The sequence below is a fragment of the Mirounga angustirostris genome, unplaced genomic scaffold, assembly GCF_029215605.1.
Source record: "Mirounga angustirostris isolate CCGP_5_RB_7025 unplaced genomic scaffold, mMirAng1.0.hap1 SCAF_6, whole genome shotgun sequence".
NCBI lineage: Eukaryota > Metazoa > Chordata > Mammalia > Carnivora > Phocidae > Mirounga > Mirounga angustirostris.
In genome coordinates, this window is record NW_026991714.1 from 138,134,892 (window position 1) to 138,149,114 (window position 14,223).

Here is a 14,223-nt window from a genome sequence, read left to right on the forward strand (position 1 = left end):
TGGTCCTTATCTCTCGGACCTTCTGCACTGAACCCTCAGCGGCCCCCGGGGTGCACGCAGGGGCCGGGGCTCTTGAACTCTGCTACTTTCTTTGGAGACTTTCTCCCCAGAAAAGAAACCACCCCATGACTCAGCCTAGCTCCAAAGTTACCATTTGTTTAATCAAGATAGTTGGTTTGCAAAACATTAAACATTAAACAGTATTTGATGCCTAGTTAATAATTGGCATCCTCTTCATTTGCTCCTGAATCCTTGGAGGCTGACATTTTCCCACCCTAAAGGCACAGACAACAAAAGAAATTGTGTGTCAGGCAACGCAAGAGTTCTTAAACCGCATAGATGCTTGCCAGAATGTCTGACCTCCATATTCTGCTGTTAATGGTTCTGGCAGGAAAGACAGCCATGGGGGTAAGTGTTCCTTTCAAATGTCTGTAGTTGAGAGACTGAGGTTATGAGGAGAACCAAAGCAGCTGGGACAGGAGTGACTAGAAACTTCAGTTGTGAAGTTGAGTATGTCCGGATTGTAAGAGTCAATGCATGCCTGTAATGTTGGTTGCTGTTGAGAAGTCTGTTCCACGAGACCATGTAACTGACTTGAGCCCTCTTGGAGCAGAGTCTCCCTGAGCGCCTTACAACTAAAGGGACCGGGGCAAGAAAATCTGCTAAGACAGTGGGCTGGGATCTGGCGTGGACCTTAGAGAACCGTTTGAGAAGGCTTTGAAAGCTAGCGACTCTCTTTGTACCCCATTGATAGACCTACACAGTTTTCTAGCCATTTCAGGCAACACAAGGGTAAGATCCCCTGTGATTTGGCTCTAGAGGAGAATCTTGCTGGTTGCGTATGATCCTGGCAACAGGTTTACTTAGATGGATTCATTTTGGAGAAAGCTTTGTGGGTAATACTGTTTCTCCCTTGTCACAGGACCCTAGTAGATGGGGCAGGGAGGGGAAGCAGGGGCCCAAGGGAGGTGGGGGTGAGCAGGGAAAGGAAATGCCATCCGAGGGTCTTGCGTAGGGATGCTCGGCATTTGGGAGCAGAGGGCTAGAGGAGAGGTCAGCTCCTTCTGTGGGCCACTGTGGTCACGGACTATTGGCTGGATCTTTGTGGGCACAGGAGAGGTGCCATCAGCAGAAATAGAGCCTCCTGGAATTCCCTATCAGATGTGGTTTAGGCATGAGTGGGGTTGGGAGCCAGCGCTTTGAATCACAGCTTTGCCACTTTCTCGCTGTGGAATATTGGGCAAGCAACATAATCTCTCGGAGCCTCAGTTTCCTCTACTGCAAACCAACTGATAATCTCTCACTGATCTGGGGAGGGCCATGGCTGATTGAATGAGGTGATGTATTGGCTTTCAATAAATGTTAGCTCTTTTCCCTTAAAATTTACAGAATGAATACAACTTCTCTGTAAAAATCAGAGAATGCCCCGCTTTGTGCATGTGTGTGCGTGTGGGCGGGGGGGAGTGGATAGAGAAGCAGCAGGGGATGGGAACTGAATTAACAGTCATAACCTCTTTATCTTGTGAAATACCTTTGCATTTTATTTCCCACATTACTCCATAGAGCTTTTCCTGTAGGAAGCAGGTTCAGTTTCAGGTTTTCTGATTAGATACTTCAAAAACAAGAGCCTCTCTTCCCTTTTCGGTAAACCGTCCTCAGACCCCTACTTTAGCCCCATATTAACCTGTCAAGTGTCTCACCTCTGAGAGAGTTTTCTTTTCCAATGATGACTTGTATATGTGTGCTGGGGTTGCAATTACACATTTTCAAGCCCCCCCTCCCACCTCATTTGATTGCTTGTTGGATGTCTGGGGCAGAGACCCAGCAGAAATAGCACAAGTCTAGAGGAAGAGGGGGCAATTATCAGAGGCCCACAAGGGGCCCAGAGAAAGTACCAGTTGGAAAGAATTAGAGCCTGAAGTTTGCAGGCAAGGAGAGAGTTGATGCAGTCTGTTTGAAGTTCACAAAACGATAATGGTCCCCCAAAATCCCTTTTTTGCAGGCCCCAGTGAATTTTTAGGGTTAGCAATGAAATTATAAGTCAATAATGGATAAAAGAGAAAATATGAGAGATAGCCTTCAGGCAATGAGCTTAGTCGGTTCCAGAGAGAGGATTCAGGGCTTTGGAATGTTTTCTTACCCCAGATGTGTGCCAGACAGGTGGTCGGTCGGGAAGGCGGCTTGCGTTCCACAGGCCAGGCCACAGACATCCAGGGGAAAGTGGCCAACTCGCTCAGATGCTTTGGAGAGTTCGGGGGCATCATCGGGGGAAGGAGCCACACAGCCAGATGGGCTGGGCGGCCTCTCCCACCGCACATAGCTAAAAATACTAACCAACTGCTATCGTTTAATGAGAAGTCCTGTGAGCCAGGCTCTGTGTTTTCAGTGGATCAGTTCATCTCGGGAAGGACCCTGAGAAGTAGGAACTGTTATTGCTCCCATTTCACAGAGGAGAAGATGGACAGCTTGGCCTCACACCCCTGGGAAGTGGCAGAGCTGAGCTCTAGACTATGGGATGCTGTCCACTGTCTGGACCAGGTCTTTTGCCTGGACCCCGGCTAAAGATGAGATCTCTTCTGTCCAAAGAGCTTCAAGGGCATCGTCCTTTGTGTAGGAACAGGGAGCTCTTAGACCAGGGGTTTATGTGCTAGTTGGGGTGTAACAACTCCATGTGCCTCTGGAACTTTAGAGAAAAGCAGTCACAGGGCCTGTGATCACTATCCTTTGGAAGGTTGTATGGACATATGAATTTAGGTCATGGAGCACACCTTATAATGCCTTCTCTCTGAGCTCATCTCTAACTTAGATTTTTATTCAGATATCTATGATCCAAAAAGGTATAGGTCAAATGTGATTGCTGTCAACACCAGAGCTTCAGCCATAGGTTCTTCCTGGATGGGGCTAGATTTGGTTTTCCTTAATGAACACCTGTCCCCAGCACAGCCTTGTATGGTTGTCCCCATTTTATGAGTGAGAAATAGATCCAGAGTTATTAAACTAACTTCCCAGCCAGGATTGAGACCCAGGTCTGCCCAACTCCTTCCCCATTATAGGAAGCCCACTCAACTGTGAAAAGGAAGGGTACCACCATCCAGGGCTCAGAAATCTCTTCTTGCTGTGGTTCTTGGGTGATTTGGGGGTGCCACTGGGTTTGGCCATAATAGAATTTGACCTCTTCCAGGGTCAGAAGCCAGAGGACAAGGCTTGTTCAGGCCTGCCCTACTTAGCTCGGCCCATCTCCAGAGAGGACAGAAGACAATGGCCCCTCCTCTCCCCAATGTGTTTGTTCCCACTCCTGGACTTTTTAAACCCTAGAGTTTAGATTTAAGAACTCTGGAACTCTAGCATCCTCTCAGGTAGAGCACCACAGACATTTTTGAATAGGCCAGAGTCTGCAAATTGGCAACTTGGGGTACATTCGGCTCACAGCCCAAGTTTTATTTGGTGGGTAGAAGGTCAGCCTAAGAGTATTTGAATTTCCTTTCAGTTGCTTGGTGACATTTGCAAATCAGAACATTTCACATAGAAATACAAATTCCCAGCTCTTGAAAACCAGACATTTTAGTAACATGGGGCTCACATTCCTGTTTGGCACCAACCAGATGAGGGTCTGTTGCTCCCATTTTTAGAAGAAATTCAAGCCCCCGAGTCCATAGGCCCTACCACTTTCCACTTTGACACCCTTTTGCTTGACAGATGTACATTATCTGCCAGATTCTAGCTTGGAGAGAGAGAGATAGAAACAAGACAGAGCCCGGCTTGTCTGTTACGATGCAGAAACAGTGTGGATGTTGAAGGATTGGAGCCAGTTTTGGATGGTCAGGTAACTGGGTTCAATGTGTGATTAATTTGAGCATCCAAATCTGCATGCCCCCCAGGACTAAACCAGGCCTTTGATGGGAAGATACAAGCCACCCCTTTCTAAGCCTCAATGTTTCAGAATGTCCAAGTCTCTTTCAGACCCAGGAGGGATGTCCTTCCCTCTTGCTGGACCCACACAGAGTCTTATGGAAAAAAGAGGGACTGAATTTCACTGCAACTTCTCATACATTTTTTTTTTAACTGATCCAAAGCACAATTCCAACTCATTAGCTTTGGTGGTGTGCACTGGTATTTAGGGAAATCAGGTCACGGGAAAATCACATGTGTATATAGGCACAGATATATTTATATTTTAAATTCATTAGGGTTCCCTAAATGCAAAAGCCATGCTGCTGTCACAAAGAAACAGCATGGCAGAATATTCGGCAGCCGGGATTTTAAATAAAACATGCTTTTCTTCATAATTAATATAACAAGGTTTTCTGGCTTAGGACCTGGCAAGGATCCCAGGAAAAATGAAGGGGTGGGGGTTGGTGTGACATGCCTCTGACCGGACGAACAAATTCCAGGAAGAGGTTATGCTTAGTGAGCCCTCCTCAATTATGTCCACACTTTGCAAAAAATAAAAAGGAAGGAAGGAAGGAAGGAAGGAAGGAAGGAAGGAAGGAAGGAAGGAAGGAAGGAAGGAAGGAAAAAGAAAGAAAGAAAGAAAGAAAGAAAGAAAGAAAGAAAGAAAGAAAGAAAGAAAGAAAGAAGCAAGAGAAAGAAAGAAGAGAAAGAAGAAAGAAAGAAGCAAGAGAAAGAAAGAAAGAAAGAAAGAAAGAAAGAAAGAAAGAAAGAAAGAAAGAGAAAGAAAGGAAGGAAGAAAGAAAAGAAAGGAAGGAAGGAAAAAAGAAACTCAAACTCAATGACAACAGTGGCTAATAATCATAATCATAGTGTCAACCATTTATTAAGTTTATTAAGTCTCTACCATATGTCAGCCATCCTGTGCCTACTGTTTATGATCTCATGAAAGTTTCCCGAGAGCCCCATGAGTTAGGGGCCATGTCATCCGCATTTGACAAATAAGAAACTAAGCTATAGAAAAGTTCAATAATCTGCCGCAGATGGCAGCCCTGGGGGGTTACAGAGCTGGGATTCAAACCTAGGTCTGCCCAATGCCAGTTCCAAGCTCATGACCCCTGGGCTAGAGATTGGCAATGTCAGGTGCTACTCAAGAACAGAAGAGGAGGTTCCGCATGGTGTGGAAGTGTCAGAGAGTCAGTGGTCTCAGACTCTAGCTTCGGGCAGGAGACAAAGTTGCTCCTACCCGGAGGCAACTTCCACAGTCCCTACAGTTTTTCTTTCTAACACCAAAAGCATCGAGGCTTGCCAGAGGGCTAACCAATCCGTTCAGTGTTTTCAAACCTTACTCATGAACGAACTCTTGCTAAAGCCCAAGCCAGTTTCTTAACATGTTCCTTAAACATACTTATCTTTTCTCTATCTTGATAGATTTATTTTTAAAGGAAATTGTCCCTACTATAAATGGGGAAAAAAATCACAGAAAATGATGTCATTGAATTCTTACTGGTTACACTTGTCACGCGGATGCTCAGAACCTCAAGCCTGCTTTCTCCTTGTGGGAAGGGGAGACTAGCAAGAGGCAGAGAGGATAGAGACTTACCAGCTCCACCGAGTTTTTCTTTGTGATGGGTTTGGGAGGGTTGACAGTAGAATTGGGAAGGGAGTGACCGCCTCCTGCTGTGTTTGGTGTCGCGCCCTGGCCAAGCACCACCCAAATCAGCTTGGGGATCCCTGGTTCCACACTAAAGAAAGCACAGCTTCAGGGCTGGACTGGGTTCCCATCAGCGGGAAGTTACTTTTCTGAGCCCCTGAGCTGTTTGCTGAGGCCAAATGGCCAAGGTTAACATGGGGAATTATGCCCATGTGGCCGGCCTCCGACCCATCCTATTCTTTTATTTGTTCATTTGCCTTTCCAAAGGCCTTCCAACTGCATTATCACATCCAGAAAGGAGTGTTTTTATCCAATTCTCACTATCCTGGATGACCTTACTCCCTAACCTTCAATCCTCCCCAATTCTTTGCAAATGCTACACTCCCCATGAGCAGCCGCATGCCCTTGAATAAAAAACATCAGGGCAAGGAAATTTTTACTTTTGCAATTGGGGAAACCGAGGCACAGGGAGATTCAACACCTTGCACAGGAGCAAAGATCAGCCCACAGTCTCCTTGGCCAGGAGCTTCATGCCTAAGGCAGGTATAATCAAAGCGAGGCTGAGGGTAAAGTCCCCTGGGTACTGGTTGAAAATTCATGTTCTGGGCCTACTCCAGGACTCATGGACACCTAACCTCTGCAGATAGGGCCCAGGAATCTGAATTCTCATCCAGCTCTCCTGCAAAGAGTGACAACTGCCATGGAGCTCCTCCCTCCGCCCCACCCCCTCTCTGCTTGTCACATGAAGCTATAGTCCAGCCCCCACTTACCTGGGCGGGCATCTGAGTGGGCTCTAAAGCTCTGAGCTTGAAAGCAGAGAAGCTGTACGGAGTCCCTCTGAGCCAGATACAGGTGACTGACTTCGGATCAAGGAGGTCTGGTCTTGAGTCCCTCCCCTGCCCCAATCAGCTCATGTCCTTACAGGAATACTTCACACACACACAAACACACATACACACACACACACACACATACACACCCTGAGCCTTAGTTTCCTCCTCCATACAGGAAAGCTCTAGACCTGCTCTTCTCAGCAATGCACCCTTGCTGGTCACTATGGTCCTGCTTCACCCAGGCTCCCAAGAAGGAAACCACCCACCCAGAGCAATGGCCAGGGCTTTCTTCTTTGGCCTCCATAATTTCCCCTTGCCTCCTTGCCCTGAGCTTCAGATTAAAGCAAAGCCACAGTGAACCTGTCGATTCTGAGACAGCATCGTGCAGCTTCTGTGCTAAAGTAAGAAAGGCAAGATTCCTTGTGACCGAAAAAAAAGACCGAGTGGCACCACTTTGACACCTATTAGGATGGCTAGAACTTTTTAAAAATGCAAAGTAACCAGGGTCTGTGAGGATGCGGAGAAATTAGAGTCCTCACGCGTGCCTGGTGGGAATGTAAAATGGCGTGGCCGCTGGGGAAAATAGGATGGTGGTTCCTCAGAAAGTTAAGCGTAGAACTATCCTAGCACCCAGAAAATTCCACTCCTAGGCATAAGCCAAAAGGATGGGAAGCAGGAACTGAAAGCTATTTGGACACCAGTGTTTACAGCAGCTTTACTCACAACAGCCAAAGACGTCAACAACCCAAGCGTCCCTCAACACACGAAGGGGTAAACAAAATGGATATACAAGGAATCCAACTCAGCCTTCGAAGGAATGAACTTTTGATATACACTACCAACACGGATAAACCTTGAGAACATTATGCCTCGTGAAATAAGGCCAGTCACAGAAGGACAGATGCTGTGATACCTCACATACAAAGTACCTAGAATAGGCAAATTTAGAGACAGAAAAGAGAAAACAGGTTGGCTGGGGGCAGGGAGGAAAGAGTAGTTGTCTAATGACTAAGACTTTCTGTTGGGGATGATGAGACAGTTTTGGATAAAGATAGCGGGGATAATTACACACAATGGGAATGTGACTAATGCCACCCAATGGTCCACTTACAAATGGTTAAAGTTAAAAAGTAGTGTGTTATGTGTATTTTATCACAGTTTTTTGGGTCCCCCCCCCCCCCCGGAAAGGTCTAAGTGGCTTTGCACAACTGTTAATTTCGTCACCTAGTTTATCTGGAGCAGGAGATAGAGTGGGGGGTGTATGGGGCAATACCTGGGCTGGTGACCGGAACCCTGACAACCTCTGTCCTCTGTCACCGCCACCTCTCACCCTGACCTTGAGCTCTTTGTCCAACAGTGAGGACTGGCCTGCTGAACTGTGCACTCCTGTCTTTGGCCCGCCTTCCAGCTCCATGGCTGCATCCTCACCTGGCCCCGGGGCAGACTTCCCTCCCACCCAGCTGCCCTCAGGAGGAATGCAATTCTTCCACGTTGATCTACCACCAGGTCATGGTAGAACATCCAAGGAGGAAGGGATGGTGGGATTAGAGTCCCCAGTTTTTACCCACCAGGGGAAAGGTTTTTCTGTTGTTGGTTCATGCTAAGCCAAGCTTCAGGCCCCAAGGGACAGGTCTAGCTCCCCATCCCCCCTCTCCTGCTTCCCAAGCCTGGGATTCATCGACTCAGAGTTTTAGCCTCTGCCTTTTTGTTTGTTTTCCAGAAGATTAGAATTCTGAAAGGTTAGAGGAAGAACCAGAATTGAAATAATCTAGGAAAAGATTAAATTAAAGAGAGGCCAAAACAGATTAGACTTCTATGCTCTTCACCCCTAAGGAGATTACACTGTAAATCAGTAAGACTCAGAGACAATATCTTTCTCTCTGGCCTCTGTCTTTCCCACTAACCAACTTTAGCCTAGAAGACCCTAGAAGATACTAGAAGCTGCTATTTTAGCCCATGTTGAGATGAGGAACACAAGTGGTGGAAGAAGCAGGCAGTGACTGGCGTGCCCCTTGAGCTGGGTGGAGATGTGTTGAGATGCGTTAACCACAGTGGACCAGCCGAGGCTGGAGCTGACTTTTGTACCTTCTGCAGCTGTCACTGGTGCCCAGTGGCCCTCTCTGTGTCCTGCCAGGCCTGGGCTAGTCTGGACAGGCCTTTCATACAGCTTTCCAAGGACAGGGGTCTGATCTCATCACCCAGTTCCATGCCCTGCCTCTCTTAGAATTAGGTAGCTCTTCTGTTTCCTTCTTCATTCTTCCATTCCAGTGAATGCTTGCCATGGCTCCCTTATCCCTCATCATAATGGAAATTAAGATCAAGGCCTCTGACGGAAGGCTGGCTCCATTCCATCCTGGCTCCAGCAGTTGACCAGCTGAGTTACTTTGGGCAACTTAGTCTCTGTACATCTGTTTGCTCACCTCTAAAATGGACATAATTATAGAACCTCAATGATCAAGTATTATGTACAATAAGTGAGAGACCAAACGCATGTACAACATTTAGCACACTGTCAGCTCTTGGTACATGTCAACGGAGACCACAGTTGTCTCCTCCTTCTTCTTATTCTTTTGCTTTAGGGGTCTTCCTCCTTGGATTTGCAAGTCCCAGGAGTAGGAGTTATATCATTTCCCTGTCACCGTGGAAAAACGGAATGCCATAATGGGATGAAAGGAGGCAAATATTGTGCCTACCCATTCCCCCGGCCCCATCACCCAGATTAGTTTCAGGATCCAGACGGAGGGCATAAATAACCGGCTACTGGCCTGACCTTTCCCACCAGGTCCCCCAGATATCCAGCCTGTGTTTGGGCGGCCCCTTTCCACATTTCACTGCAGTCTCTGCCGGGGGACCTGGTGATTCACAAAACGAGTGGGCCGGCTTCAGATCCCTGGGACCCCCAGATACGCAGCCCAGGCTGCACAGCTGGGTGGCAGCTGCTTCCGACTCCCTGAGAGCCAGTGGGATCAGCAGGGCCCCCAGCCCCAAGAGGTCCAGGTTTCTTTTTGTTGGTTTCCCTCTGAGCTCCAGCTCCAGCTCCAGCTCCTGGGAAGGACACGTCTGCCACCTGCTGGCTGTGGGCGGCACAGCACCTGGCTGGCCCTCCTGGTCCCCGTCAGAGCTACAATTTGGGGCTCTGGCCCCAGGCACAGGTGTCAGAGGGCCTTTTGCGCACTGGACCCCAAGGAAGTCTGTTCCTCTAAGTCCTCCCTCCCGTCCTGAGCACTTCTTGGGGCTGACAGTGGACAGGCACGGCCCACACAATTCAGTTCAAATGGGAGAATTCAGTGGGTACCTCCTCTGGGCTGCGCGAATAGGGGTAGAGATGGACAGGCCCTGTCCTCCAGATGAGCTCCACGGAGGGAAGTAGAGGCAGGGCAAAGGACAGGACCAAGGCAGAGTTGGCAGGGGGGGTAACGTTGGCACCTGGGGCTGTCTCATGCCCCTCCTTTGGCACTGCCTTGGCCCTCAAGCCTGGAGGGGTCAACTTCAGATGCTCCCCATTCGAGCCCCCAGGCCCAGGAATACCCCTGAGACCTGAACTTGCCCTCCCTCTATCAGGTTCCCCACTACCAACCCCCTTCCTAAGAGAAATGCCCAGCCCTTGTTTCATCCTTTGCAGAAACCAGGTGTGGGGTCGGGGAACGTGAGGCAGTTAGACCCGGACAGGCACAGTCCAGACAGCTAAGGGCCTCTCTACTCTCTGCATCCCGCTCCCTCCTCAACCATTTGTGGTAGAATTTGTCAAATCTACAGAAAGTGGAAACAATAACACACTGAATATACATATAGATGTATTCACAATACCATTATCATTCTCAAGAAATTCCACATTGATATGCTAATATTCTCTAATATAAGTCTATATTCAGGTTTCTCAATTGCCCCAATAATATCCCTTATAGCTTTTTCCTTTTTTGTTTTTTTGTTTTTTTGTTTTTTTAAGGATTTTATTTATTTATTCATGAGAGACAGAGAGAGAGAGAGAGAGGCAGAGGGAGAAGCAGGCTCCCAAGGAGCAGGAAGCCCGATGTGGGACTCGATTCCAGGACCCTGAGATCATGACCTGAGCCGAAGGCAGACGCTTAACCATCTGAGCCACCCAGGCGCCCAGCTTTTTCCTTTTTAAAAACAAGGATCACTCACTGCATTTGGTTGTCCTGTCTCTTTAGTCCCATTTAATGAAAAACAGCCTTCCCATCTTCTTTGTCTTTCATGACACTGACATTTTTGTAGGGTCGAGGCTGGTTGTTTTGTCGAATGGCCACTATCTGCCCCTGTCATATGCCTTATGGGTAGACTCAGGGTAAGCATTTTTGTCAAGAATCCCACTTGTTGATGTTGTGCGCTCAGTACATCCTGTCAGGATGCAGTCTTTCTTTTTACCTGTCTTTTCTAATTTATTGTCCAGCTGCCTAATTCCCAAAATGGTTAGTGGCCGACAGTAAAACAGAAAATCAAAACTTCCGCTGGAGGGAGAGGAAGATTGATGTGGGTACTGGGAAGATGACCACATTGGCCACAGCTTTTTAGTGGCTAAGACCCAGAGGGAGACCCGTCAGGGGCTAGAACCCTCTTTTTCTAAATCGGATGTCAGCAAACTTGGTCAAGTGCCAGGAAGGAAATATTTGGGGCTGTCTGGTCTCTGTCACAACGACTTCGGTGGTGTAGCACCAAAGACGTCTCAGACAATACTTAAAAATAGGCATGGCTGTGTCCCAATCAAATCTGATTTGTAAAACCACAATTCTGGGTTTGCCCGCAAGGGCCTGAGTTTGCCGACCCTTGAATTAAGTAAAAGCAAATATTCCAGCTATTAAATGAGTAAAGCTTTCTTTTTCCGGTAAGTACTGCATTCTAAAAGGAACTGTTCATAACACTATTTACTTATTCAGCAAAAACTCTTTGAGGATCGTCATGTGCCGAGCACTATGCTCGGTATGGGGTAATACACCAGTGATGAAACAGACAAGATCTTTGCCTTTCTGGAGGACAGAGTCAATGTGAGAAACAGATAACGTGCAGATAAACAAATGTAAACTACATGTCGCAATAAGAACTATGGAGGAAATGAACGGATAGGGTGACGAAACAATGGGGGAGGGGGTCATACCCATAGGGGAGTTGGGGAAGGCCTCCTTGATGACATTTAAGCTGGCACCTAGTGATGGTCATGAGAGACAGCTTTCCAGGCAGAAGGAAGAGCAAGTGCAAAGGCCCTGAGGTGAGGGGAGCTTGACTCATGCCATTGGAACCCAGGTGTGGCTGGAGATTAGTAAGGGGCAGTGGAAGGGAGGGGTATGGGGGGAGGTTCATAGGTTGTGGCAGGTGTTTGTATTTTATTCCAAGAACAATGGGAAGCCACTGGAGAGTTTTAAGCATCTGTCCATCCCCAGCCCAAGGAGTTGTCACCCAAAGCAATCACCTAGACTTGAGTGTGAATCCAAATCCTATCACAAATGTGTGACCTCTGAGCCTCAATTTTCTCATCTGTCAATGGGCCAATAAAAGCCTCCTTATAGGGCTCTTATAAGAATGAGATGCAGCAACGCACAATCAGGCAGACAGGAGATGCTCAATCCATGCTAATCACTACCACTGACGAGATTGTCTGTACCGGGGGGGGGGGGGGGGGGGCAGCCACGCCCCAACATGAGAACAGGTACGCACAAGCACCACAAGTCCGTACCAAGAACGATGCTCAACTGGCACAAGAAGAAAGAGGCATCTTCAAAATAGGCCCCACCCTCTCCCTCCCACCCATCCCAGCTACAGCCATCCCAGAGCACCCAGCGTTCTTGATCCTCCTATGTGACCCTGGGAGACGTTCCTTTGGCCTTGCAGGAGCTTAGGGAGGCACCCAGCCAGTCAGCTGACTCAACCTTGCTCAGCCCTGTGTTGGTTTCTGATTGTTTCTGTTTTTTTCAGTTCTCCCTGATGTCTTTACTCATAGACCCGGACCCAGGTGAGTGTGTGGATCGCCCTGGGGCTCCTCACAAACTACAGGCTGGTTCTGGGATGGAAGAAAGGGGACCCATGCATGTAAGTGTTGGCACAGCTCAGGATTCAAACAATTCAGAAATGTTGTTGACCCCTTCCAAGAATTTTCCCAGAAAATGCACTCCCAGTGTTTGTCCCTCCGTGCACATACACCATGCTTTACTCACTTTTGAGTGGCCCATGAGTACCCCTGGTCCCCCATCTCAGGATCCCAAGGGAAAAACTGCTGATACAGTTAAATCCCTTCATTTTACAGAGAAGGAAACTGAGGCCCTGCGAGGGGAGCCTACAGGTCACACAGCCCATTAGTGATGAGATGAGCTGAAAAGGCCGACACAAAGTGAGGGTGGCATTGGGCACTTACTGGCTCCAGGCAGGCCGGCCCTGGGCCCCCACTCGCTCCGGGAGCCAGGTCCTCCGCGCTGGGCCACGCAGGCAGTCCCCAGGCTGACCCGCCCCTGCGGTGGCCTCCCACCTGCACCCCCACCACTGCCACCCTGCCCGGGGCCCTCCACTGTGCCCAAGCCGAGCAGGGCTATTGCCCTAGCAGTCACCCAATCTCTGACTTGGGGCCCAAGTCTCCCTTCACTGCTCTGAGCCCCAAGGGAGAGAAAATTCCACACCCAAGTCCACCAGGGTGGAGGCTGGTATCCCCCACTGGCAGTGACCTGTGCTGGTCCCCCACAGAGGACCAGAGCCAGGGAGCCAGCCCATGGAGATGGCGGTCTTGTCTAAAGTTTGGGTCAAGGGCTTATTTGGAGCAAATGTGGGGACACCTAGGTCAAAATCCACGTGACGGTCAATATTCTCCAGCAGCAAAGCCGTGGATGGGCAGACAGACTTGTGCTGGTTCAAGGCAGGAGATGTCTGAGCTTTGTCCACCCCTTATGCTCAGGGAATGTTTGTGGAATTGAGCATGGCATGTGCGTTTTCAGAGGGTCTATGTCCTTCCCCAAAGGAAAGGATTCTGTTCTATTCGACAACATATAATTTAATTCCTTGGAGGAATCTTGTTTCAGGGGGCTCCTCCCAGCTGCCCGCACCAGCATCCACATGTGGAGTCCAGGGCAGGGGGTGGTCCAAAGCCAAGAGGTGGGAAGAGCTGCCCCCTCCCCGGCCTTCAGCACACACCACTCAGGCACCAGGGGTCAGAGAGATGGAGCTCCAGAACTGTGGGGTCACACAGCAGACAAGGAGCATAGAAGAGTCCAGAGACCTCGCTCTCTTCAAGGATTTGAAAAGCAGATCCACTCCTAGTCCATGAGGTCAACTTTGTGAGAATTAAGAGGTGTCTTTACCTCAAGACACTGTACGGCCATCATTCAGAAAATTGCAGAAGACATCTACAGTGACCGTGAGTTTCTGACACCATGGCACTGATGTTTTGCAGTGAACAACTTACACAATTGGATGCAGTGGCCCCGTTGAACATGGATCACAGAAAAGGGAGGATTCATTCTCTGTGTTCATAAGACTTTTAGTTTTAATGAAAGAGATTAGAAGTGATAGGATCAGATTTGGTCTGCAAACAGGAGAACTTCCTCCCCATCAGAGTGGTCCAAAAATCTGAATGGGCTGTTGGGCTCTTGGGAGGTAGTAAGTTCTCCATCACTGGTGGTCTTTAAACACAGCCTGAAAAACCACTTAGGGAGTGGAGAGTACTGGATTTACCATTCTGAAAGTCTAGGCTCTAGAAGAACTCTGTCAATAGTTTCTGCCAGTTTGGTGAGTAGATGAAGGGACCCTGGAGCCCGCCATCCCTGGGCTCCCAAGTCTGGCTCGAGGTGTCCGGTCAACCTCTGGCTGTGGAGCGGGGCGAGATGTAGTAGCCGGGCCTTTCTGCAAAGA

At 48.6% G+C, this 14,223-nt stretch overlaps 1 protein-coding gene across 1 annotated transcript in view; it reads left to right on the forward strand.

The window, feature by feature from the left end:
- The first annotated feature begins 243 nt into the window (after positions 1 to 243).
- HABP2 (hyaluronan binding protein 2) overlaps positions 244 to 14,223 on the forward strand; it is a 32,200-nt gene continuing 18,220 nt past the window's right edge. The window contains exons 1-2 of the mRNA XM_045878869.3: positions 244 to 408; positions 12,304 to 12,340. Of these exons, the coding sequence (XP_045734825.1) occupies positions 340 to 408; positions 12,304 to 12,340 (106 nt within the window). The 5' untranslated portion in view covers positions 244 to 339. The remainder of the gene's footprint in view (positions 409 to 12,303; positions 12,341 to 14,223) is intronic.